This window comes from Gymnoscopelus microlampas (assembly GCF_963454915.1).
Source record: "Gymnoscopelus microlampas genome assembly, chromosome: 20".
NCBI lineage: Eukaryota > Metazoa > Chordata > Actinopteri > Myctophiformes > Myctophidae > Gymnoscopelus > Gymnoscopelus microlampas.
Window position 1 is genome coordinate 35,253,009 of NC_139957.1, and position 25,487 is coordinate 35,278,495.

At 41.7% G+C, this 25,487-nt stretch overlaps 1 protein-coding gene across 2 annotated transcripts in view; it reads right to left on the reverse strand.

The window, feature by feature from the left end:
* The window catches only part of plcb2 (phospholipase C, beta 2), a 61,299-nt gene that overhangs the window by 27,731 nt on the left and 8,081 nt on the right, over window positions 1-25,487 (reverse strand). For both annotated transcript variants that reach the window (XM_084045747.1, XM_084045746.1), the window contains exons 10-23: window positions 24,545-24,691; window positions 22,874-23,031; window positions 19,691-19,773; window positions 19,309-19,393; window positions 18,693-18,912; window positions 11,882-11,964; window positions 11,690-11,786; window positions 11,284-11,368; window positions 9,603-9,727; window positions 5,927-6,078; window positions 3,337-3,501; window positions 2,575-2,674; window positions 1,489-1,593; window positions 986-1,047 (exon numbers count right to left, since the gene is read on the reverse strand). In XM_084045747.1, the coding sequence (XP_083901873.1) occupies window positions 986-1,047; window positions 1,489-1,593; window positions 2,575-2,674; window positions 3,337-3,501; window positions 5,927-6,078; window positions 9,603-9,727; window positions 11,284-11,368; window positions 11,690-11,786; window positions 11,882-11,964; window positions 18,693-18,912; window positions 19,309-19,393; window positions 19,691-19,773; window positions 22,874-23,031; window positions 24,545-24,691 (1,667 nt within the window). The remainder of the gene's footprint in view (window positions 1-985; window positions 1,048-1,488; window positions 1,594-2,574; window positions 2,675-3,336; window positions 3,502-5,926; window positions 6,079-9,602; window positions 9,728-11,283; window positions 11,369-11,689; window positions 11,787-11,881; window positions 11,965-18,692; window positions 18,913-19,308; window positions 19,394-19,690; window positions 19,774-22,873; window positions 23,032-24,544; window positions 24,692-25,487) is intronic.

Consider the following 25,487-nt stretch of genomic DNA (forward strand, 5'->3'; position numbering starts at 1 on the left):
ATAGTCACATCCACCCATAAAATTTGCCGGCGATGCTAGGGGCCCTTTTGCCTTGAAGGCCTTTCAACGTTTAGAAGGGAGTGTGGTATTAATAGTCGTATCCACCCATACAATTAGCCGGCGATGCTAAGGGCCCTTTTGCCTTGATAAACAGAGATTTAACGTCCAAACAGATAATATATTTCACATATACTAAATTCTAGAAAATTTGAGAGATACCTCAAACCCAAACAAGCAGATCTACTATTCTGTAAGTAGCTGTATCAACATGTAGTTGTTTAAATGTTTATTAATTTGTCATTCTATAAATCTTCTGTTGCGTACATGTAACTGAGAATTCAGTTCAGTTCACACGAAATCACTTAGACGAAAATAGTCACTCTACTAGCTCACAACGTCAGCTTGTAAATCAGCCTATTTTCACTGAATGTTTGCCTCAGAATAGGGATGCTAGGGTTCATGTGGTTAAGGGCCGTGAACACCAAGGATGATAACTATAATACGATAATGATGTGAGCATGCACACTCACTGATTAACGTTAACGTTCTGTAAATGTGTTGGACGTGAGTCAAGCGTTGAACGCCCTGTGAATTTTGATTGGCTGTCAGTATGTATGTGTTTCTATCTTTCATCAAATCGCTCTGAAAGTGATGCCAACGACATATTCTTTGTTGCTATACAGCAGTTGTGGTGTGGATTTTATTATTTTATTATAGTTATATTTATTGTTGTTGGTGGTGTGGACGGCCCTTAACCACTTTGCCATTTTTGGTGTAGCGGTCCAAGTACAGTTGCAACTCAGGTCCGTTTTACTACGAATTGAGGGTTTAAGTGTCATTATGGGTTCATGAAGGAACACCAGAGATGGATCACTTTAATAAAGGCCGGTCGACTTTGAACTTTTTAGTGACTTGAATTAACTTTTTAGTGACTTAAACTTTACTATAGTATATTGTTTTGTTTCTTTTATTCTTGTTTTGTTACCTTTGGGTTCTTCGTTGTCTTCTCTTCGCCCTTTGTGGGGTTGAATAAGGCATCTGTGAAATCTGAGGTGGGATCAAAGGACTGCATGAGTGTAACGTCCACAATAATGCATTATTCAGTTGTGTGTGGGTGTGAAATGTGTTAATGAAAGTGTGAACGTCTGAATGTGTGAAAACCTGAATAACGTGTCTTTGTATACACGTGTTTGCGCATGCCAGTCTGTGTGTGTGGGTGTGGGTGTGTGTGTGTGTGTGTGTGTCTACATATACAAACACAACTCTGAGAGTATGGGTCCATTTGGTTCCGTTTTCTACATTAACACTCAAGGGTTTACAATGTAAGCTGTAAGGGCTTAGACAGTCCTTTGCCCAGCTGCACACGCACACACGCACACGTGCATGCACGCACGCATACATGCACTAAACTAAAGTCACCGATAAGAATTCAAGTTGTGTGTAGTGGGCGATTGTTGGGGCAGAACACAGTAGTGAACGGCGGTGCACCTGCGAAGGCAGCGGGGATGTAGTCCTTGACCTCGATGAACACGAAGAGAGCTGGCAGCGTGAGCGCCATGTTGCTCTCACTGCGCAGGCAGATGTGCTGGAAGCCTGCAAAGGAACAAACCCCTCAGTGAAGTATTTGGAAGATGAGACCATAGTAGGAGATGGCAAATAATCGGCAGGCAGACAGACAGGCAGACAGACATTTATTGATCCCGAGGGAAATAAAGTTGTCATAGCTGAAGTGCAGTAAGGATGAAACAAAGATACAGGTATGGGTAGAGAATAAGTACAGACTAAGTATAGTAGGGTAACAACACTAGTTAAAGTACTGTAGGATAACATTATAAAAAACAGACAACTTAACATCTGACCTGGCCCTTTGCATGCTCGGCTGGTTAGGTGTGCATATGTATATGCACACATATGTATATATATATTAGAATCAAATACAAATAGAGGCTTAGTGTGCATTCTATCATCAATTAAAAACAGCATATCGTCTCTGTCGGGTGGAAACATTATGTCCAAAACTGTTACTTTTCAGGATTCAAACTCAAAACTGCGTTTTTGAGTTTAGTAGCAGATCGACAAGCTCAAAACACGCCGCTTTGCACCGCGGTTCGAGCTTGCAGATCTGCTACTTTTGATACTTTGGTGTGATACTGTAGTATCCTCAGGTAGAATATAGATATAAGAGGTTTCTGCCCGACAACAACGATATAAACAGACATAAAGGCCTAAAGACTGACCTGGCTGTCTGCACTTGGACTGAATGGGTTAGAATAGGGTATGCTGATAAATATAGGCATGATGTGTGCAATCTATCACCCGTACAATGCACATATAGCAGTATATTGTATATGTGCTGAGTCCTCAGTGTGCACTTATCCATGAGTGTACACAAATGGACCCTTACAAGTCCAAATTGGTTCCATTAGTGCACTCTCTGAGTTAAATGAACACACTCAGGAGTTCATAGTGTACTGTGTCAGAGAACTGGAAGGACCTTGTACTGTTTAAACTGAGTATTTATAGCTTCTGATGAAAACAGTATTTTATTTTATTTTTGTTTCCACTTCCACTGACCTGATTGGATGGCATCGACAGGGAGGATCCGGTGTCCTAGGAATTTACCGTTCTCCTCATGGACCACGAGTCTCAGCGAGGCCATTTCGGGGAGCAGGATCTACAGCCGTATTCACCAGAACAGCATCATAACATTCACCATAACGCATTAACCAAGTGAACCCTAGCATCTCTATTCTGGGGTTGAACATTGAGCGAAAATTGCAGATCTACAAGCAATTTGAGCTTGCAGATCGGCTATTTTTGGTAAAGATATTTATAGTGTAGAGCAAAAACAATTGGGGACATAATACTATAGAGCCCTGTGACACCCCGGTCAACTAGGGTTTAAGTTAACGTACATTAAATATTACACATATTTAATAATAAATGTATTAAATTTACCCGAACAGATCTATTTGTGCCTGAATGCCTTTGATGAAGGATGGATGCACACACACACACTTGATTTAATTATATCAAATCTATATTATACACTACAGCATTTGTGTGTATTAATGATAATACTGTATGTGTACAGTACGCACAGTCGCACACTGTACTGATGAAGACTTAAACACTCGAAAGGTTAACTGTGAGTAAAGGTGAGTTTTGGGAACATTAAGTCTGTGAGTCCTATCTTCCCATTTGTGTGTGGGCACCCGCCAAGTACGCACACACACACACACAGACTAATGCACGCACAGACTCACACATGCACAGACTCACGCTTGCGCGCACGCACACAGACAGAGAGACGCGTGCACGCACACAAATGCACACCTTCTCAAAAACAAAGGGTTCCTCATTCCACACAGGGTTGATGGCGTTGGGCGTGGTGGACCACTTGGTCCTGTACTTCTTCTTGGGGTCTCCAGGCAGCCCGATCACCTCCACCTCAACACCCGTCTTCACACTCTTGTCACTGAGAAACTGGCCTGAATAGATCTGTCAGGAGGACAGGGGTCTGTGAGCTGGGACAATGCACTGCACAGTATGGACACATGTTGGGCTGCAACAGTTCATTGAACCAATCCATTTAATTGATTATTATTATTTTAATGCCTTCCAAATCAGTAGTCCTCACACTTGCTATTTTTCTAAAATGACACGCTTTCCCGGTTTTAATGGGTTGATGAAATAATCGATTGGGGTAAATTAGTCAATTAGGGCTTGAGTAGGACTTATGTAGTTAATCAGACAAATCAATTTAGTTGATTCGATTTTTCACGTTGATTCATTGTCTCCGCCAGGCCGAAAGGCATGGCGAGAGAGTGTTTGGCACCCTGTCCGTCCGTCCGTGTGTCCGTCCGTCCGTGTGTCCGTCCGTGTGTCTGTCTGTGAACAGCTAATCTCCCTCACCGTTGGCCCGGCTAATGTGAAACTGCGCGCACAAATTCCCTGGATGCTAAAGCCCAACCTCTGCCCCGAATTTTTCAGATTGGCTTGTTATAGCGCCACCATGAGGCAGATTTATGCAAAACTTGGCTTCCAAAGTTTGCAGGATTGGTTCGTTCAACAAAATGCCTCAAATCATCAACGCAGCATGCGATTTCCGTAAAAATGTGCACGCATATTCCCATTAGTCAGAGGAAGAAATGCCATTTGAAAATGTTTACATCAGCCTCATGGTGGCGCTATAACAGGCCATTTTGCGTTTTTACCTACAACTGCACCGATCTGCGTGAAACTTTGCACGCACACTCCCTAGAGGCCAAGGAAAAACCTTTGCCCTGCATTTTTCACATCTGCCTTTTAGAGCGCCACCAGGAGGCCGATTTGTGCAAACACATTTTTTTCATATTACTCCTACAGATTCTGTCCAAAAATCACGCAAATCGGTACACAGTATCTCTATAGTCATGTGATCAACACAGATCTGTCAGATTTTTCAAATTCCATCCTAATTGGCTAACTTTGGCTTCCAAAGTTTGCAGGAGAGGTCCGTTTTGAACAAAACGCCTCAAAACATGAACACAGCGTGCAATTTCCGTGAATATTTGCACACACATTCCCACTAGGCTGAGGAAGAAATGCCACCGTTTTCACATTGGCCTGTTATAGCGCCACCATCAGGTCTAATTTAGCATAACACATTTTTGGAACAAAATGCCTCAAATCATGAATGCAGTGACCGATTGAAAGGCCTAAGAAGAAATGGCACCCTTTTCACATTGGCCTATTACAGCGCCACCAGGAGGCCACAATAACCTACCTGACCTGGCGGAGACCTGTGCTCCGAGGAGCACTTTTTCTAGTTAATATATATATTTTTAAAACAAGAAAACAATAGGAGAAAAAACACATTTCAAGATTATTTGATTAATCAAAAACATTAATCTGTAGAATAATCGTCATGAAAATAAGTGACAGTTGCAGCGCTAGACACGTGCAGCGCTGTGCACATGATGTGGAGGACACATGGATATCATATAAGGATATAAATAGGTCTCAGTCTATTGAATGCCCTGGGGAACGGGTATCACTCACACAGCAGGGGGCTGTATTCTACTGGACATGTCTGTTCTTAGAGGAACAAATTAGCAGACGCCCTCAGTTGAACGAGGCAAACAAGGGCACTCCACACTGACAACACACACGTGCAAATCCACATGTGCATAAACATGTGCGCACACTGCGCACACACATTCACATACTGTACAAATAATGAACCTCAGGTAGACACATACAGTAATAATTTGCGAACTCTCAGATTCACACACACACACACGCACGCACGCACGCACAAACGCACGCACTCAGGTGATTGTACTTTCAAAACAAGTGTGGAAATAGCCGCCAGCAATACACCTGCTCCTCCAATAAACAATCCAGCCTCCAGTGATTGGTTTGTGTAGAGATGATTTTGTAGGGACAGGATGAGTGGGAGTTGTGGAGAGAGACATGCCATGAATTTAAATGATGCATTTTAGCCACTTGAACCCCAGCATGCCCATTCTGGGGGGAACATTTGCCATAAATAGCAGATCTACAAGCTCACAGTCACACAACATGTCGCAAACGTGACACGTTGTGAGCTTGTGGATCGACTATTTTCGGCAAAGAGCTTTGTAGGTTACACAGAAGCCAACTACAGAGCCAAAGGTCAAGCTTACTAAGTATTGAGGGCTGAAGTGGTTAAATGTCTGAAAATACACATTGACATGAATCCAAAATGTTAATAGAAGATATATCCAGGGAGTCCCCAGCAAAATGGTTAATACAGCAGCACAATCATTTTAACCACTTTATCTATGCTTTATAGGCTACGTAGGCTACGTTATAGCAGATCTACAAGCTTGTACATCTGCTATTTTTCTATTCATCTTTTTTTTTTATTATCGTGAAAGTCTTTCAAAGACAAAGAACTTGCCTTTATGGTCAGTGTGTTGGCCACGATAGTGTCAATCCTGTCACAGAATGGGTCAAACTTCTTGTCACTGCGACGCATGACATCATGCTTCAGGAGATAGCCGCTTCTTCCGTTGTACTCGAACAGGGCCATGTTCAGCTGCATGGGGAAGTCTGATAACAGTACACACACATTAATGACAGACACATTAATGGCAGTGGTGGAAATGGTACTCAAATGGTTTACTTAAGTAAAAGTATCAATACTGCAATGTAGAAGTAAGTACTCTGTTAGAAGTAAAAGTCTGATGTTCAAAATTTACTGAGTAAAAATACAAAAGTTTTGGTATCAAAATGTACTTAAAGTACCAAAAGTAAAAGTACTGAAAAGTTTGAAAATATCAGATCTACAAGCTTGAGATCGGCTATTTTTTTTTTAATAGCCTGGGTATAGAATAGGACTAAAGTGGTAAATGACTGTATGTTTTATAATGTAATAATTTATATCTGCAAAGTAACTAGTAACTGAAGTTTTCAAATAATTGTAGTGGAGTAAAAGTACAATATTTGCCTCTGAGATGTAGTGGAGTGGAAGCAAAAGTATTGGAAATTGGAAATACTCAAGTAAAGTACAATTACCTCAAAATTGTACTTAAGTACAGTACTTGAGTACATGTACTTAGTTACTTTCCATCACTGATTAATGGACTAGTGGGTAACTTTGCCCTGTGTTTACATAATAAAACATTTACATTTGTGCCAGAAATAACCCAGGTGACATTCACTGCCGAATTTTGTCCCTTTTCTCCTTTGTACATAACTAGAGGTTCGGGCCGCTGCACGGCCCTTCCGTCTAGTAGCCTGTAGACGTTTATTCTGTTGTTAAGCCGTGACGTATGCGCCGTAAGTGTGTGTTTTCCCAATATGCGCAGTATATATATATATATATATATATATATATATATATATATATATATATATACATATACATATATATATATATATACATATACATATATATATATATATATATACATATATACATATATACATATACATATATATATATATATATATATATATATATATATATATATATATATATATACACAAACACACACACACACACACACACACACGTTTACTGTGTCTTGGAGTTTCCTATCATCTGCTGTAACATAAATTGCCCAGTTTGGGACATAATAAACTTGAAATAAATATATATATACATAAATATAAAACATATAATAATCATAATAATCATTGTCATATACAATAGAAATGTATATAAATATATATATACAGTATATATTCGCCTACTTTTTACTGTCTATGATATTAGCATTAAGGCCCTTTTTAACCCTCAATGGTTCATTTCTGAAAAAGGAGGTTATTGTAAAAAGATTTACGGGTTCCGACATGTTTGTTTACAATGAAGAGTGGACGGCGCTTGGTGCCTCATGGACCTGGAAGTCGCACTACAAAATGACGTCAGACTTAAAAACCGAATTGCAACAGCGGTGCGCGGGGCTCCCGCCTAGCAGCCTGTAGAGTAGACGTTCATTGCAACAGCGGTGCGCGGAGGCAAAAACAAAAGCGAAGCGTTAACGTTGTGTTGACGGAGGTAGAGCATGGTCGAGTGACCATCAGTTTGTATCGAGAGAGAGAGCATGAGGACCCTAACGTTGTGTTGACGGAGAGAGCATGGTCGAGTGACCATCAGTTTGTATTGAGAGAGAGAGAGCATGAGGACCCGTATGAACCCAGACATGCAAACAGCTTGGAGACGCAGACAGACAGCCACGCATGCGCGCGACTCTCTATTGTATTTTAGGATACGTGTTTTATATTTGCTGATGATATGTATTATTTTTATGCTATGTTGATGAATTGAATACATATAGACCTCAATGGAAACAAGTCCTAAGGTCTTTTTTTTAACCTAAATGTCTGACTGTGCCTCGTACTGTTTACAGTTCTGACAAAGTATTCAATCAATCAATCAATGAATCAATCAATCAATCAAAGGCAGTCATCAGCCACTCAGTAGTGTGGCGGTGTTTACCTGCAGACACACATTGCCCTCTCGCAGTACTTGTGTTTTCACGGTTTGTTCGTCTACCAAAACAGTTAAAACACCAAAATACAACGAAAGGGCAATGTGTTTCTGCAGGTGAACACCACCACACTACTCCAGTGGCTGATATGGTATAGAGGGACGTGACGGGTGAAAACAACATATTGTTTTGTTATGTAAACGCAAGGCAAAGTTACATACTATGCCTTTAAACAACAGACACATTAACGAGAACAGCCACATTAATGGCAACAGCAACATGAATGATAACAGAAACATGAATGACAACAGACAGTCACTTTGACAACAGCAGTGGTGGAAAGTAACTAAGTACATTTACTTAGTACAATTTTGAGGTATTTGTACTTCACTTTCCAATTTCCAATACTTTTACTTCTTCTACTCCACTACATCTCAGAGGCAAATATTGTACTTTTACTCCACTACAATTATTTGAAAACTTTAATTAGTAGTTACTTTTCAGATATAAACTATGATATAATGAAACATACATTAACCACTTTAGTAAATAATTTGAGTACTTTTTCCACCACTGGACAACAGACACACATTCATGCCTCGATCCTTCATGTCAGGAGGAGCAGTGGGGCATTTTGCATGAAAATAACCATAGACAGAGCCACATGTCACAAAGGTGCAACACTGACCCACTGTGGTGGAAAAGTAGAACGACATGCTTCAAATCAGCCTATGTAAACAGATGTTAGCTGCATTAGGAAATGAACGATAGTCAAATGTGAGCCTTGAACGGTGCATGTTGTCCCCTCAGCTAATATAACACATTCATACAAACTAACTGCTCACTGTACATGCGCCCAATCCGATATGGATATAGCTTAATTACAGTGGTGTAAAGTGACTAAGTACATGTACTCAAGTACTGTACTTAAGTACAATTCTTTGGTATTTTTTACATTACTGGAGTATTTCCAATTTTCAGTAGGCTTCTTTTACTTCTACTCCACTAGGCCTACATCTCAGAGGCAAATATTGTACTTTTACCCCACTACAATTATTTGGATATATCAATGTGCATGTGTCCAAAAACAAAAGTGCAAGCAAAGGTGCTATGCAAACCCTGCTCAATCTATATACAGTAATGGTCAACCAAATGCCACAAACAGAGACATCTGTTCAGCTACTAGTATAACATATTCACACAAAGGCCTGACTGGCCATCAGTGTCCAGTATGTGTCTATTCCTACAGTACCAGTGGTGGAAAGTAACTAAGTACATTTACTTAAGAACTGTATTTAAGTGCAATTTTGAGGTACTATTATTACAAAACATATGTTAACCACTTACTTTGGCCATTTGAAAACAGCCGATACTAACTACTAAGTTCACAAAACATTGCATTGAGATGTGTTGTGAGCTTGTAGATCTGCCATTTTCAAAGCGTTTTTATACATTTGGAAAGGGACATTCTGCATAATGAGTACTTTTACTTTCAGCATCAAAGTATATTTTAATGCGAATACTTTTGTACTTTCACTCAAGTTTTGATAACCGGACCATTATTTGTAACAGAGTATTTCTACATGTGGTATTGGTACTTGAGTACTTTTCCCACCACTGCCAGTATGTGTCTATTCCTACCCATAGTCTGGTAGTTGAGCGCCACCATCTGGCAGCCTGCGTTCCAGAAAGGCTGGGGACTGTAATTGGAGGAGTCGATTCTGGTTCCTTTTGGGTAGATCCTGCTCATCTGTCTCTTGTTGTACCTGGAGGAGCTGGTTAAGGATCATGGACGGATTTATAACCATGTAAAGCAAAGCAAAGCAAAGTTTATTGTTTACCCAGGGTGTCGGACTAAGTACGAAACTTGTTTCCAGCCGGACCCTGCATGGAAGCCTTGCTCAAGGGCTATTCAGCGGTGATTCATGATTGATGTGATGAATTGGGGAATCGAACTAAGGGACCTTCCGGTATCAAGGCCGCCCCTCTAACCACTAGGCCACCGCTGCCATATGTGATGGATTAGAGACGTGACTTGACTGACTGCTGGCAAATCCTTACATTTTCCTACATTCAAAATGGCTGTAATGTTTTTCCGGCCCGTTTATAGCAGTGGTTCTCATTCAAAGTGGTCTGCGCGGGTCAGTTGTACCACCTCACACTAAGTTCAAACTTAGCATAGTTATGGCTTAAATGGCTTTTAAAAAGCCATTTAACCTATTTGGCCGGGAACGTATCTCTGTCATTTTAGATTTCTTTGGCTATTCAAAAATAGCAGATATACAAGCTCATAGCACGGCACCGAGTGCCGCGCTATGAGCTTGTAGATCTGCTATTTTTGTTTTAATGTGAAAATGTGTGCAAATCTTTAAATATATATTCAAAAAAATATTTGTATATAGATTTTAAGATTTGCACAAATTTTCACGGTTTTTCGAAAAAATAGCAGATCTACAAGCTCATAGCGCGGCATTCGGTGCCGCGCTATGAGCTTGTAGATCTGCTATTTTTGAATAGCCAAAGAAATCTAAAATGACAGAGAAGCGTCCCCGGATTGAATGGGTTAAGCTATAACCACAATGACCACAATGTTAGCCAACACACGCCGAAAACATTTGGAGCACAATGGAAACAAGTCCCCTAGACATTTTGTTGTGACAGTTATGTTATCATTTAGCCTAAATGTCTAACTGTACCACGTATTATGGCACAAAATGTTTTCAGATGAGGGCCCATGGCCGAGTAGATGCTACAACATAACAGCCACCCACCAACAATCAGATACACAATATTCAATTGTTATCCTGTGTTATTAAACAGCTTTGTTGAATGCTCAATTTCGATTGGTCAACCATGATGGCATCCTGTAGTTTATTATGCCCTGACCACTACTCTCTCTTTTCTGCAGTGCTATGGAAGCAAAAACTTCTAGGCTATTAACATTTATAAATCAATATTTCATGTCAAAAGTATTGATTTTGCTCATAAGTAGCCGTGTAATAAGCAGGATAGTGTGTAGTGAGGCAGACATTATTGGAAAATGAAGCCCATGATGGCGTTGGTGTAGGTCCTGCTACACCCTGTCAGGGTTTATTTTCCAATAATGTCCGCCTCACTGTGCATTATCGCTTACTTGCTCACTTTACTACCACCACTGTATTTGCCTGCCCTAATTATATGTGTAGTCTCACGCACACGCAGACACACTGCCTGCAATGTTGCTACTGGAGGTATTATGGTGTGCATGTGGTGTGCATGTGGTGTGCATGTGACAGCGAAGAACTTCAGTGTGTCTGGAGGAGTTCAGGCTTCTGAAAGATACTCCACAAATTCCACCGCCGTCTTGGAGATCATAGCTTCCCCTCTCGTCTCCACAAAAGACGAGATGGCATAGCTTTTGTTCTTCTCTGCGAACGACAGAGGCAAATGTGAGGAACTCAGGGAGACTTGTAGAACACGAAATGTTTACATTTTTTCTAATGAACCCTGGCATGCTTATTTTGATGGCGAGCATTCAGCAAAAATAGCAGATCTATAAGCTCACAATGTGTCGCAACACGTCACATTGTGAGCTTGTAGATCGGCAATTTTCATCGAAGAGATTTGATTCAGCGGTTCTCTTTGAAAAAAGGAGCGGACCAAGTATAGAGCCTTGGGGGACCCTGGTCAACTAAGTATATTGGGTGCTTAAACAGTCGCTGCCAAACACAAAGACGTTAAAAACATACTTCTGGCATTATCAAAGGAGACGAATTTGCCTGGCTGGATGTAGTTGACTATGGAAGACATGGCTTCGTACGCTGTCACTTCCTGTCCAGCTGTGCCCTATGGGGGATTGACAGGATGTTAGCCGACACCCGAAAAATATTTAGACAGGACACAAGAGAATGTAGAAGAGTGATGATGCTGTCACCCTCCACCTCGTCTGAACTCTTCATCTTCTCCTCGTCCTGTTCTTCTGTCTCTTCCTGTTCCTCGTTGTCCTCTGCAGTCACGTCCGCCTCTGTGGAACCACATAAACAACGTCTAGTAGTAAATACAGAACAAATATGCACACCATTAAAACATCACTACTGAAAGAACATGAAAACACACCAGCCAAACATGCTTGTAAATGAAGTATGCTAATCTGGTTTGGCCTTAACCCATTAAGACCGGGAACGCATCTGTGTCATTTTAAGATTTCTTTGGCTATTCAAAAATAGCAGATATACAAGCTCATAGCGCGGCACCGAGTGCCGCGTTATGAGCTTGTAGATCTGCAATTTTTTTGTTTTTGTATCGTGAAAATTTGAGCAAATCTTTGAATATATATATTTTTTTAAAGCAAACATTTTTAACTCAAATCTTTGCTTCTGGGGGGATTCTACAAATGTCTTCTAAATCCATTTTTTTGCGCCCTCTGCTGGAAACCGGGGTTTTGGTCTGACCTCAGCCCTCCACTTCCGGTGGTGCGCCTATGTTTTCATTCCCACTAACAATATTTCTCCACGGAACACTAACACCATTTCTCCCAAAGAACATGGATCGTTTTGGTTATAAGCCCACTTGTTTCTATAATGAAAGAACAAGTTAAAATGTTACTAACTTTCCGTGGTTTTGACGGCTCCGAGGACATTATTGTTAAATGAGTTTGTTTGTGGGAAGCGAGTGCACAGATGTAAATCCTGCCCACTACATTTGATTGGGTAAAGCGCGGCCTGCTTCCTGATCTGAAGGCACGCCCACTTGTAGGCCAACGCTCACATGTTCTGAACGGGGCTCCGGACAGATTCAGAGTCTTCACAATTCCCGAATTTAGGCTGTTTATTAGCATTTATTAGCAGGCCGCTATGGGATGTGTAGTCAAGCTATGGTACAGTCGTTAGCACTTGATAACGGCAGTGATACTGATAGTGAAATTGTTTCATTGTTATTTTTATTTTTTGTAAACGTAGAAAATAATGCTGAGTCCTTAGGATGAATTCAAAAGCAATTGTTTCTTTAAACACAACTGTGTTTCATGGAACATGGTGGAAGAAGTACTCAGACATTTTACTTAAGTATTTATTACATTTTACTATTGTAGTATTACTTAAGCATGAATACTACAATATAAAAATACTCTGTTACAACTAAAAGGCCTGTGTTCAAAATGTTACTTGAGTAAAAGTACAAAAATATTGGCTTTTTTTTAAATTTATTTATTTATTTTTTTAGCTTGTAGATCGGCTATTTTCAAATGGCCGAAATGTACATAGGGCTGAAGTGTTAATGTATGTTTATTAAGGTAATAAAATCAAGTGTAAAGTTAGGCAACAAACCATCCACTTGAATGGAGCCTAATTCTTTCTGACACCAGATGGGGTAACACTGATAGACTACAGGCCATTCATATGAATTGTCTCTTCCAATACAGCCTCAATTTACCACTCAGAAGCTGGCCCCTTGAGGAGTACGTACAGTGAGAAAGATCACCCTCCTTGCCACCGCGGTGGATTCTAACCCCTAGACTTTGCGATGGTGGACGGGTACTTTACCCACGCACCACGTTTAAGAGCGAAATGTGTGCATATATAAGAACACCTGCACAAAACAGCGTTGTTACGCATTTGTGTCAACACTTTGTGTTGTGGGTGACATCACACCAGAGCTCTGGACAGCCTTATATAAGGTATCGGAGATATCAGAGAGAGAGCTATCGAGACATTTACTTACAATTGTGCCAGAGAGAGATAGATCTAAAAGTGTTAGAGAGAGACGAGACAGAGACAGACGCAGGGAAAGAGCGAGAGAGCGAGAGGAAAATATGTTTTGACGGTCGTTGACCCTGAAAAGGAAACTGGTGCATTACAAAGGCGGACCGATTCATTGTGCTGCTGTGCCAGTGGGGGACAATGTTTACACTTTTTCAGGGTTCTATCCCGGTGTGACCACCAAGTGGGATCAGATTGATGTGCAGGTCTTCAACACAGTGTCTTCACACTGGACAAGGAAGTTGTCCCCGGTGACAAATGGAAAATGGAAAAGGAAGTTGTCCCCAGTGAAAGGAGAACGGCCCGTTGAGGTTCCCTCCCCGCGCTTGGGCCACACGGCTGTGCTGATAAAGAATGTCATCTACGTCTGGGGAGGAACAGTGAAGTTTGAGGAGATCACATATGACCCTTCTCTGGCAGCCTACGGTCCTCTGTCAGGCTTTGTCGGTGGTATCCGTGGCGGTGGTATCCGTGGTTTTGTCGGCTCCGAGGACATTAATAAAGGCATAAAAAGCACCCAAAAAAATCTTTAAAAAACTGAGCACCGCCAGGACCCTATTCTTTATGCATTTGATGTCAACACCCACAGATGGTTAAATCTCAAGATTTCTGGGGCTGTTCCAGAAGGGAGAGAGGGCCACTCGGCTTGTGTCTTAGGGAAGGTCATGTTCATCTACGGAGGAGAAATCTATAGTTCCCAAATATCAGAAGATGCATGGTATGGTAGGCACGTTAGGGACGACTATCGTAGCTTTAAATCTATCTATCATATTAATAATGACTTGTACAAGTGGGACACCAGCACGGGTCTGGTCTTTAATTGACGCCGGAGGCACTCGGCCATCCGCTTCACACCGTCACTCTGCCACCATCATCGGGACAAAGATGTTTGTATTTGGGGGAAAGGGGGAACAGAGGTACCACAAAAACATCAGAGTGTTTGACACAGAGACCAACTGTTGGCTGAGGACGCCCAATTGTGCACAGCATCGACCAACGTGGACGCATGCGTCATGCAGCCTTTGCCTATAATGGAGAGCTGTACATATATGGCGGCGACAACCATGGTCTGAACCTCAATTATAGTCTAGGTATCACCAGTATAAGAGAGACTTCTGTCCAGGACAGTGATAACCTCAATGATCTGTGGAAATTAGACCAAAAGACCTTATTCTGGAAGAAGGTTGAGCCCAAGGGGAAAGGCCTGGATTGGAAGAGTAGTATGTTCAGCTGCATGGTGAGAGATCGTCTCTTCCTCTTTGGATACACAACACAGACACAACAACCTGTAGTTGTGTGTAGTTTCTTACAGGCCTTACAGGCCTTTCTTACAGACTTAAATCCTAGTCCTAGTCTCAAGACGTTGTGCAAACGAGCAGTTATTCGGTACGGTATGGAGCAGTCTGGACTCCCACACAACATCAGGTGGGAACTGGCAGCCATGACAATAAAATAAAGAAATAAGAAAATAAGAAAACAGTCAGGCCAATAAAATAAACACAATCCAACTAATTTGGTGGTTCTAAAAAGTTTTCATACCAAGGACCCCCAAATTGTATTTGACCGCGGACCCCTGGCCTGGTAAACCATCCCGTTCGTGTGAATTCAGAAGACGCGACCGGGATGGTTTACCAGGCTAGGGGACCCCCGTCTGAAAAGGTGTTATCCCAGGGACCCCCAGAAGAGAAGAGTTATGTTAAAAAATGTCCAGAAATAGCAGATGTAAGCTCGCAGTGAGCTTGTAGATATGCTATTTTTGAATAGCCAACATATACGTAAATGGATAAAGTAGCTACAACTAGAAAAAGTGCTCCTCGGAGCACAGGTCTCCGCCAGGTCAGGTACGTTATTGTGGCCTCCTGGTGGCGCTATAATAGGCCAATGTGAAAAGGGTGTAATTTCTTCTTAGGCCTTTCATGGCAATCGGACACTGCATTCATGATTTGAGGCATTTTGTTTCAAAAATGTGTTTTGCTAAATTAGACCTGCTGGTGGCGCTATAACAGGCCAATGTGAAAAGGGTGGCATTTCTTCCTCGGCCTCGTGGGAATGTGCAGGTGAAATTTCATGGAAATCGCAAGCTGAGTTCATGATTTGAGGCATTTTGTTGAAAACGGACCAATCCTGCAAACTTTGGAAGGCAACCTTAGCCAATGAGGATGGAATATGGAAAATGGGACAGATCCGTGTTGATCACATGACTATAGAGATACTGTGTACCAATTTGCATGACGTTTGGATAAAAACGTCATGCAAATTGGTTCAACGGTTCAGCTGAATTGGTTCAGCGGTTCTCAAAGTGAACTGCGGAACTAATTAACAAACTAACTAACTTTTTTTCTCGCTGGTGAAAGTTCATAACGTTCAATGTTTTTCAATGTTTTTCAGTTTTTCCTCCCCCCCATTTACCCAGAGGTGGTTGGCTGAGCACTAAAGGTCTTAACAGACGGCAAGCGGTTCACATGGGCGGTACCGATCGGATCAGTGGTGATCGCACCGTGATCATTGTTGTTTTGTCCTCCCGCTCGCCTCACCCCGCCCCTCAACTTCTCCGTGCGTCCTAAATAATCGCCCGCCTCCCATTGAAAATTAATCACATAGGCGCGTTGGCCGCTTGCCGTGTGAAAGGACCTTAATGCTCTTGTTCAGCCACGCCCTGCTTCACCTTCACAAACATGGACCTTCCCAGTACAACCACAGTCGTTAAACTGTTGGCCACTGAGCAACTCCACTGGAGCAGTTTTGGGGGTTCAGTGCCTTGCTCAAGGCTACTTCAGCTGTGTTGGGGGAAGTATGGGTTTTGTATTGAGTACAGAAAAGGTTTGTTTTTAGTTTTTTTTCCAGGGTTTTCTGCCTTGAATAGATAGTGGAGAGAGACAGGAAACATGAAGAGAGAGTCGGGGAGTGATATGCAGCAAAGGTCTATACCCGGGCCTGAACAGGTGAATACGTAGGTATCAGAGCTATGGGGTCAACAGAAAATGTTCAATTATATACACATAAGACACAGACATAAACAAAGCCAGAATAAACCGTTGATGCTTGTTCAACGCGCCAGTTAACCTACTTTATATTGCATTAAGGCAATAATATGTTTAATTTGTGCACAATCAAATAGGACTACGTACTCTTAGATTGCATCAAATTTGATCCATCAGGAATTGGGAGAAAAAAAAACCTGTGTTCCAGTGTAGTTATTATTTAGTCACAAGCTCTTGTTAAAGCTGCACTACGTAACTTTCATGTTCTTACACCAGATTTGAACCCAGTTCATCTGCGCAAGTTCTTTAATTATTTTTTTACCACTGAGCTAATAGAAATTGCATTGCATTTAAAAATTTGTGTCAAACCAGAAACAGGATTGTGTCAAAGGTCGTGTCCAACCTAGACACGGGATCTAAATGTCTCAATAGAAAAGCACAGAGACCAAACACAATCGTCCCAGTTGTATAAGTTATATTGTATTGACAATCATGTAATGCTCTACCATACTGTACAGATTGGACAAAATACGGGAAAAAGGCCACGAGGGCCAGGGACCCCCAGAAGCAAATATTGTTAACATTAGAGAATTAGAGTTAAAGAATGTCACTTTAACAAATATATATCCAAGGATACGCACACATGTTCAAGTTTTTTTTTTTTAAATAGCAGATCTACAAGCACATCTTGCAAGCACGTCTGCCGCGTTCGGCATGGCAACTGGCTCGCTTTAGCTCGCTCGGTGGTGCCTCACGTGGCTCACGTTCGCTTGAGACGACGCGCCTCCGTCGCGGTCCAAAACTATGCGGCCTAAAAAAATATCCCGCAGTTGTTGTAGGCAGAGGCACTTCCGCGTTGGCCACAGAAGGGGGGGTGGTTATAGCACAAGAATAGGGTCCTGGCGGGTATTTAGTATGTCGCCGCGCAGTAGCATTTTAAAATGCGGAAGTACGCATTCTCAGATTTGACCACCAGGCTTGGCCGCTTCACTGTTCTACCGTGGTTCTGGGGGCTTGGAACAAACCCATGCATGTGTTTTAAACTAGATATTCTTAACACAACTGTCCGGAAGTGATGTATGGAGGCAGTGACCTCTTGTGGAGGATGACAGTAATTGCTCATGTTCAAGAACATTTTGACAGTAATTGCTCATGTTCAAGAACATTTTATCAGCATTTTCTTATTGTAAAAACTTAAAAAACTTAAACATGTTTTAAAATATTAAACCTGACAGACTGTCACCCCAAATGTGCTAAAAAAAAATCACCACAAGCTTAAATAGAAGGCAGCAGAGACCAGAAATGTCTCCTACCTTGAGGATAGGAGATATCTCCACCTCTATTTGTTTTCTTGTCTGCAACCAGTGGTGTAAAGTAACTACAGTATGTGTAGTCACAGTCCCAACAGACTATCCATGCCGTTTTATTGGTTGTCATATGGTTGTCAAGATGAAATCACGACCAGTCATCCCCAGGTATGAAGTAGTCTTTTTTAATTCTGTTGTCAGGCTAAAGTTCCACGAACAGCCATAAAACTGAGCTGTCTACTGTGTCTCTCTGAAACGCCACTGATAAAATTCATGAAGGTGAAAACTGCAACCATTACTTCTTGATTTGTAGCCTATCTATAGTGGCCATACTGTAAGAATTGTCCCTGTGTTATGGCAAAACAGCAATCTTCACTTCAGTAAATATGAATCAGGTGGATGCAATGGCAGCCATAGGCGTGCCTGGCCCGATGCTTGCCTATGAAATGCATCATGGGAATTGTAGGAACACAGAGAAAGGTTTAAACAGGCAGAACAGATTGTCTCTGTATGTATTATTATTTCTATGGACTGATAAGTCCATCAACAATTAACTGAAATGCACATAAAACATGTGTGTCTCTTTAGCCACTTTCCACCTGGTGTCCCTATTTTTTGGGAATGTCATTAACATTGTCAGAAATGGTCAAAAACAGCAACAAAAACCTTGTGATACGGCACGTTTTCAGTGGTTAAGTTCCATCATACCTTGGTTCTCCTGGGCGGTGGGTGCTGGGGTTTCAGGGTCATGGCTGGGGGTGTTAGGGTCCTGGGTGGGGACAGGTGGAGCTGTGTTTTGGTCACTGCAGTTTGGTGCAGGGTTTTTTTGCTTTGGCTGGTTTTGGTTTCCATGGCTACCTTTCTTGTTCTTGATTAAGATCTTCCCCATGAGTTCAGACGGGCTGGGTATCTGCTGGCCAGGTTTCAGCTAGAGCATGGTGAATTAAAAACAGAAACGTGGATGAGAACGGTGGTCAACGATTGAATAGACATACAATATGTTCTGTGTGCAGATGTCTATGTGTATGAGCTCATCTCTAGACTCATTCCTTCCTCTGTCACACACACACACACACACACACACACACACACACACACACACACACACACACACACACACACACACACACACACACACACACACACACACACACACACACACACACACACACACACACACACACACACACACACACACACACACACACACAACATTTTACTTTTTGAAATTTGTTAAGTGATAGTTGATATGATACAATTTTTGTTCAGATAATTTGACTGAAAAACAACACCTGAAATTAAATCCTTACAATCTACTACTCACAGGGTATTTCTCCAGTGGTTCTGTTAGTAGAGCGTCACCAAAAATGGTTTTACAGTAGTTGGCCATTTTCTCTTGTTGTTTCACCCTGAAACAAAGAACAATAACACCACATACTTTAATTAAGCATGCCGACAAGCGATACTTCTTGTCGACAAGTGACACTTTCGTACCACATTTATACTCTGAGGCACAGAGTATAAATGAGGCTTTATTCACAGCGCAGGAGGCTCATTCATATCCTGGAAATGTCCCTTCAGTATTCTAATGGTGATAACAGCATTACGGTATTATTACATTTGTGATAATCACTTTGTACAGTGCAGTGGGAGTACAGGCCAGGGGCAACATCGTGTATCAATTATGAAGGGGGGGTTATTCTTACGAGTCCACGTGGTTCTCGAAGGACAGGATGACAGGATACTGTGACGTCTTGAAGGCACTCTCAGCGATGGCCTCAATCACATCCTGTCACACATGAACACACATGGACATGCAGACATGGACATCATATTATTTAATTTGAAGGAATACTTCATCCCCAAAATGACTTTTCTTCTATCAATTACTCACCCCATGGTGCGTTAAATTCATGGACAATTCGGCACGTTTGTGTCACATTTTCTGCATGGTGAATGAAGAATCCAAAAACGACGAAAAGTAAATGGGGTTAAATAAGTTAACAACAGTAAAACTATATAAAAATCTGTCTATAAAATCTCACACTATTTGCATTTTCTCCACAGGCTATGGGATGTGTAGTCATAGTCACAGTCCCAGCAGGCTAACTGTAGTCGTGGTCCCATACCCCGGATGGATGTCCATGCCGTAGTTTTATTGGTTGTTGTTTGGTTGTCACGGTGTCATCACAACCAGTCATCCCCTGGAGTAGTCTTTATATACTGGGGCTAAAGTTCCACGAACAGCCATAAAACTGAGCCGTCTACTGTGTATCTTGATAAATTTAAAAAACGTGAAAACTACAACCATTACTTCCTGATTTGTTATGCTCTCACAGTATAATCCAAGTGTCTTTTCTGTGTCTATTCGGTTTTCTCAGTATTCTCAGTACTTCCAAAACAGTTTCGCAGGCACCTGGCACAGGAATGCACTCACCAAGGCACAGCCCTCATTTGTGCATGAGACGGTTTACACCGGAAGTGTTTTAAAAAGTTATGTTTGAGTGAAAACACAATGTTATGGAAGTACTGAGAATAAGCCTGAATACAAGACACTTGCATTATACTGTGAGAGTTGTGTGAGATTGAGGCATATGGCGACAAAAACAAAAGGTCACCATGAATCCAAGGCCTACGGGGTGAGTAATTGATAGAAAGTATTTCTTTAATTTAGATGAACATCGTAGGCCTAACTGCAAAACTGGGGACAAACATGATGAAATACAAACACTAAAAACAACATACTTGCAAACACATACTAACAAACACACAGCAATGCCCACACAAGTAAAAAATATATGCAGTCAAAATCCTGCAAGAAGAAGACAGACAGAAGAAGCGTTCATGAAGAGAGTCCCTGAACACGAGCAGCAGGGACAGGATGACAAACAGCACAACTGAATTGTTGGAGCTGGAGACACATCCAGAGGTTGACACTAAACCGGACTGATGGATTCTGATGCTGTGCCAGACTGGAGCTCTGGAGAGAGGCCCTTAAATGGAAGTGCCGAATGAGAGGGGATGATGAAGGTGTGTGTGTGTGTGTGTGTGTGTGTGTGTGTGTGTGTGTGTGTGTGTGTGTGTGTGTGTGTGTGTGTGTGTGTGTGTGTGTGTGTGTGTGTGTGCGCGTGTACAGAATGATGTGTATAGTGCATGTAACGTGAGTATGCGGGTGTGGATGTACTGTATGTGTTTGTTTATATGTGGTAAGTGTGTGTGTGTGTGTGTGTGTGTGTGTGTGTGTGTGTGTGTGTGTGTGTGTGTGTGTGTGTGTGTGTGTGTGTGTGTGTGTGTGTGTGTGTGTGTGTGTATTACAGTACTGTACATTGAGGTGTTACTCACTCTGTGACCTTTGTAGTTAATGTAAACATAAATAACTCATAGAGCGAAAGCACAGCCTCCTGTGATAGTACACCGTGACTTTCTGTAGTCGCTATGGACACCGTTTGGGAAGTCTAGGAAGCCCTGGGGCAAATCACACTGTACTCCATTCGCAGGATGCTAAAGTTTGCTACATGGTTTATAGAGTCCAGAACCGATGACATCACGGTAGGCACGGTTGTGTTCAATGCACTGGCTGTGGATGATGTCCAACACGCTGCGGCATGACACATTGTGAACTTGTATCGGCTATTTTTGATTTTTTTTCTCGCATTTTGCAAAGTGTCACCTATAATGACATGCCTAAAATAGGGATGCCAGGTTGAAAGTCTTTAAGAAGGTCAATGTTAATGTGAAATATACAGTAGATTTAGTGAACATTTCACAGTTAATACAACCATTAACTGTGAGCAGTGTCAAGCAGTGTCAACCTGAACGTCAAGACACTGAATCCTGCTGAGTGAGCAAGGTGAGTCTCCAGTTGTCACTTGTGTTGTCCTTTTGCTATTTTATTGCAATTACTTTCAGTATCTCTCAAGCCCTATATACTGTAGCTACTTCATCGCATGAAGACTTGATACTACTTGAGTATGAATTTGAGGTATTTTTACTTTACTGGAGTACTTCCAATTTTCCAAAAGTCTACTTCTACTCCACTACATCTCAAAGGCAAATATTGTACTTTTACTCCACTACTTTCTTTTTCTTTAGTTACTAGTTTACTTTGTAGATTTTGATTATTATTACAAAACCACTTCAGATATACTTTGGCGATTTGAAAATAGCCGATCTACAAGCTCACAACGCGTCTCAAAGCGACGTGTTGTGCGATATTTTCAAAGGATTTTTACACATTTTACACATTTGAAAACTTGTGCAATGGGACCTTCTGCATAATGATCGAGTACTATTACTTTTGGTACTTTAAGTATATTTTGATGCCAATAATTTTGTACATTTACCGAACCTGTTCTTGTAACAGACTATTTCTACAATAGGGTATTGGTAATTTTTACATAAGTAAAAAATGTGAGCACTTCTACCATCCAGTAGCGTGCACAGACATTTTGAGGGGCAGGCGCTCAAGTAAATTCTACTTTTTTTTGTTTACTTGGTCTGCTCTTTTTTCCCTCTACACCTATACCTCTTTGCCAAAAATAGCCGATCTACAAGCCCACAACGCCTCGCAACGAGAGGCGTTGTGGGCTTGTAGATCTGCTATTTTTGGCTAAAGTTCTCCTCAGAAAAGGGATGCTAGGTTTCGAGTGGTTATGGTAAAAAGAAAAATCATATCACATAAAGATTTGGCAGACCCCCTGTAGTAACTCTGAGGACCCCCTAGGGGTCCCGGACCCCCTGTTGAAGAAAAAAAACAAAAAACGTTTTTTTCAAAAGGGCACTTCTGGTCAAGAGGGCAACGGGCAGGTGCACTAGCACCACCTACAGTCTATCTGTGCACGTCCCTGCTACCATCACTGACAGTACGGTATTGTGTGCATCATCAACACCTTGAAGAGGATCTGCGTAGTCATGGTGAAGCCGTGGGTGATGAGTGGATCCTCCTCTGGAGGTTTGCCCTTCCAGCAGTCCAGTTCCAGACACCTGCACCCGGCCAGCAGACACTGGCGGTACATCTCTGGAGAAGACACGCCTGACAGCTGGCCAGCTGCACAGCAACACACAAGCACAAGTACACGTTACAGCATTGGTTCTCAAAATTGGAGTCCCAGAGATATAAATGCCATTAAATGGGGGTCCGTAGCCTAATGCATGTCAAACGGGTGCAGTATGTTAGTCCGACAGCGCATTCCTCCGACAGCGCAGCGCTCCGACGTTTCCAATACTAAACCCGAACCAAACCCTAACCCTAACCCTAACCGCACGCGGATGCCACATAGTCGGAGAAAAGGTCTGTCGGATTAACGCATGCCTCCCATGTCAAACTGGGGGTCCTTGAAATTAAAGTGGTTGAGAATCGCTGCTAGAGCCGTAATGGGGGTCCCTGGCTTATCTTTTCAAATGGGGGTCCGCGGGCTGATAAGTGTCAATTTGGGGGTCCTTGACATGAAAAAGTTTGAGAACCACTGCGTTACAGTACATACAGCAGTGGTTCTCAAACGTATTAGTGCCAAGGACCCCCAAATTGATATATATATATTTTTGGCCGTGGACCCCCCATCTGAAAATGTTTTGTGCCAGGGACCCCCAGAAGAAAAGAGTTGTGTTAAAAAAATCTTAATTATTCAAAATCCAACCATCCCAATTGTATAAGTTATATCCTACTATCCTACTATAATCCTACTATAATTCTAGTAACCTCTGTCCGTTTGTAGTGGTGGTGGTGGTGAAGCTACCCGGTTCTCCCCACTGGCTGGACCAATTGCTCTGATTTTGCACACAGCCATTGACCATTACCATCTGAACTTAACTGTGAAGCCCGTTTTTCACTTTAATCAAATCTCAGCTTCTTATTAGCGTTTTTGTGTCAAAGAATGTCGTCCCATAGCTGCGGCTGCCCAGCTATGGGACGAACTGCCTCCCGGGTTGCCAGATCATGTGCGCATATCCCCCCACGGATGCGCTGCGCCGACCGGGTATGGTCTAGTTGTATTAATTACTCTACCATACAGATTGGACAAAATTACATTTTATTAATAAAAAGAAAGTGAGGCTAGTGAGGCTTTAATGAAATAATCAAGAAGGCAATTTTTTTCTGATTAACCACTTAACCCTGTATTTGGTGGCATACAAAAACATTGAGAAAATAGCCGAGCTTCTAGATCAGCTTTTTTCACCATTTAAAAAATATATAATAATCGTTCATTAATCGTAATCGAAGCAAAGGTTTGAAATGAACATGATATTGATTTGAAGTCATATCAGCCAGCCCTATGTACTGACTGTGGAGAAGACACGCTAGACAACTGCTACTGCAACTGCTCCAACTGCTCAGCACTACAAAAGCACACCCTTCACATGTACAGCAGTGGTTCTCAAACATTTCCATGCCAAGGACCCCCAAATTGATATGTATTTGGGTGCGGACCCCCATCTGAAAATATTCAGTAGTTGAAACATTATTTTGGTGTATCTGTAAAAGCTTCTGATCTGGATCATGAATGGGAACGCATTCATTATCACCAAAAAAAAAGAAAAAAAGAATGAATTGTGACTCTGACCTGTCAGGTAGGTGTTGTGGGAGGACTTGATGAAGTAGTGTGGTATGGGTTTGGTCATGTCGTGACACAGAGCCAGATGGTCCAGTATGATCACTGATGTCTCTGGACCCATCAGGTAGAACAGAAGGCCTTCTGGTGACACATGACCTGCACAGAACAACATGGATCAATTCACTGGACAGTGGTGGACAAAGGACTCAGCCCCAGCACTTGAGTCAATTTATAGATACTCAAATATGGTATCCACCTGTTTCCTAGGCTTTTCACTGTGTTCCACTTCCTGTCTTTTGATCCAATGAAATCCAATGAAACCGGTCAGATGACTAATGATATCCAATGAAATCCGACAGGAAGTGGAAAACACAAGCCTAGGAAACAGGTGGATAACTCAAGCTAAAAGTGAGAGTTGCTGAGTGGTTAACATTTCTACTTTCTACTATTCATACATGTTTAAAAAAAATACTTACATATTTGAAAGTACAAATTACAAAGTTCTACAAGCTCAGAACACATTGCAAGGTGACACTTTGTGATCTTGTAGTTCAGCTATATTCTTTTAAATGGGTCTTAATTGGTGAATTAATGTATTTTTGTAGGTTTGGGTCCCGGAGGTCCCTTCCTAGAAATGTAGTAAAGTCCAGTGTTGATTTTGACAGCAAATTCCATTTAGTTTTAGTCATCTGAAATGTTTTAGATTTTGTCTAGTTTTAGTCGACTAAATATCCTAAGATTATAGTCGACTAAATCAACAGTTGATTTCGACTAAAATGTAATTTGGCGGTGCCTTGATGGCGTCATAATTCCTGATTTTACACTTGTCTGCAAGCTGAAAATAGCCGATCTGCTATTTTCAGAGTGCAACACCCGAGCGCAACCAAACATAAAATGACTTTCCTTTTAGTTCTACTGGATCTCTTCTCCACTCGTCCCTCACTAACTTTTT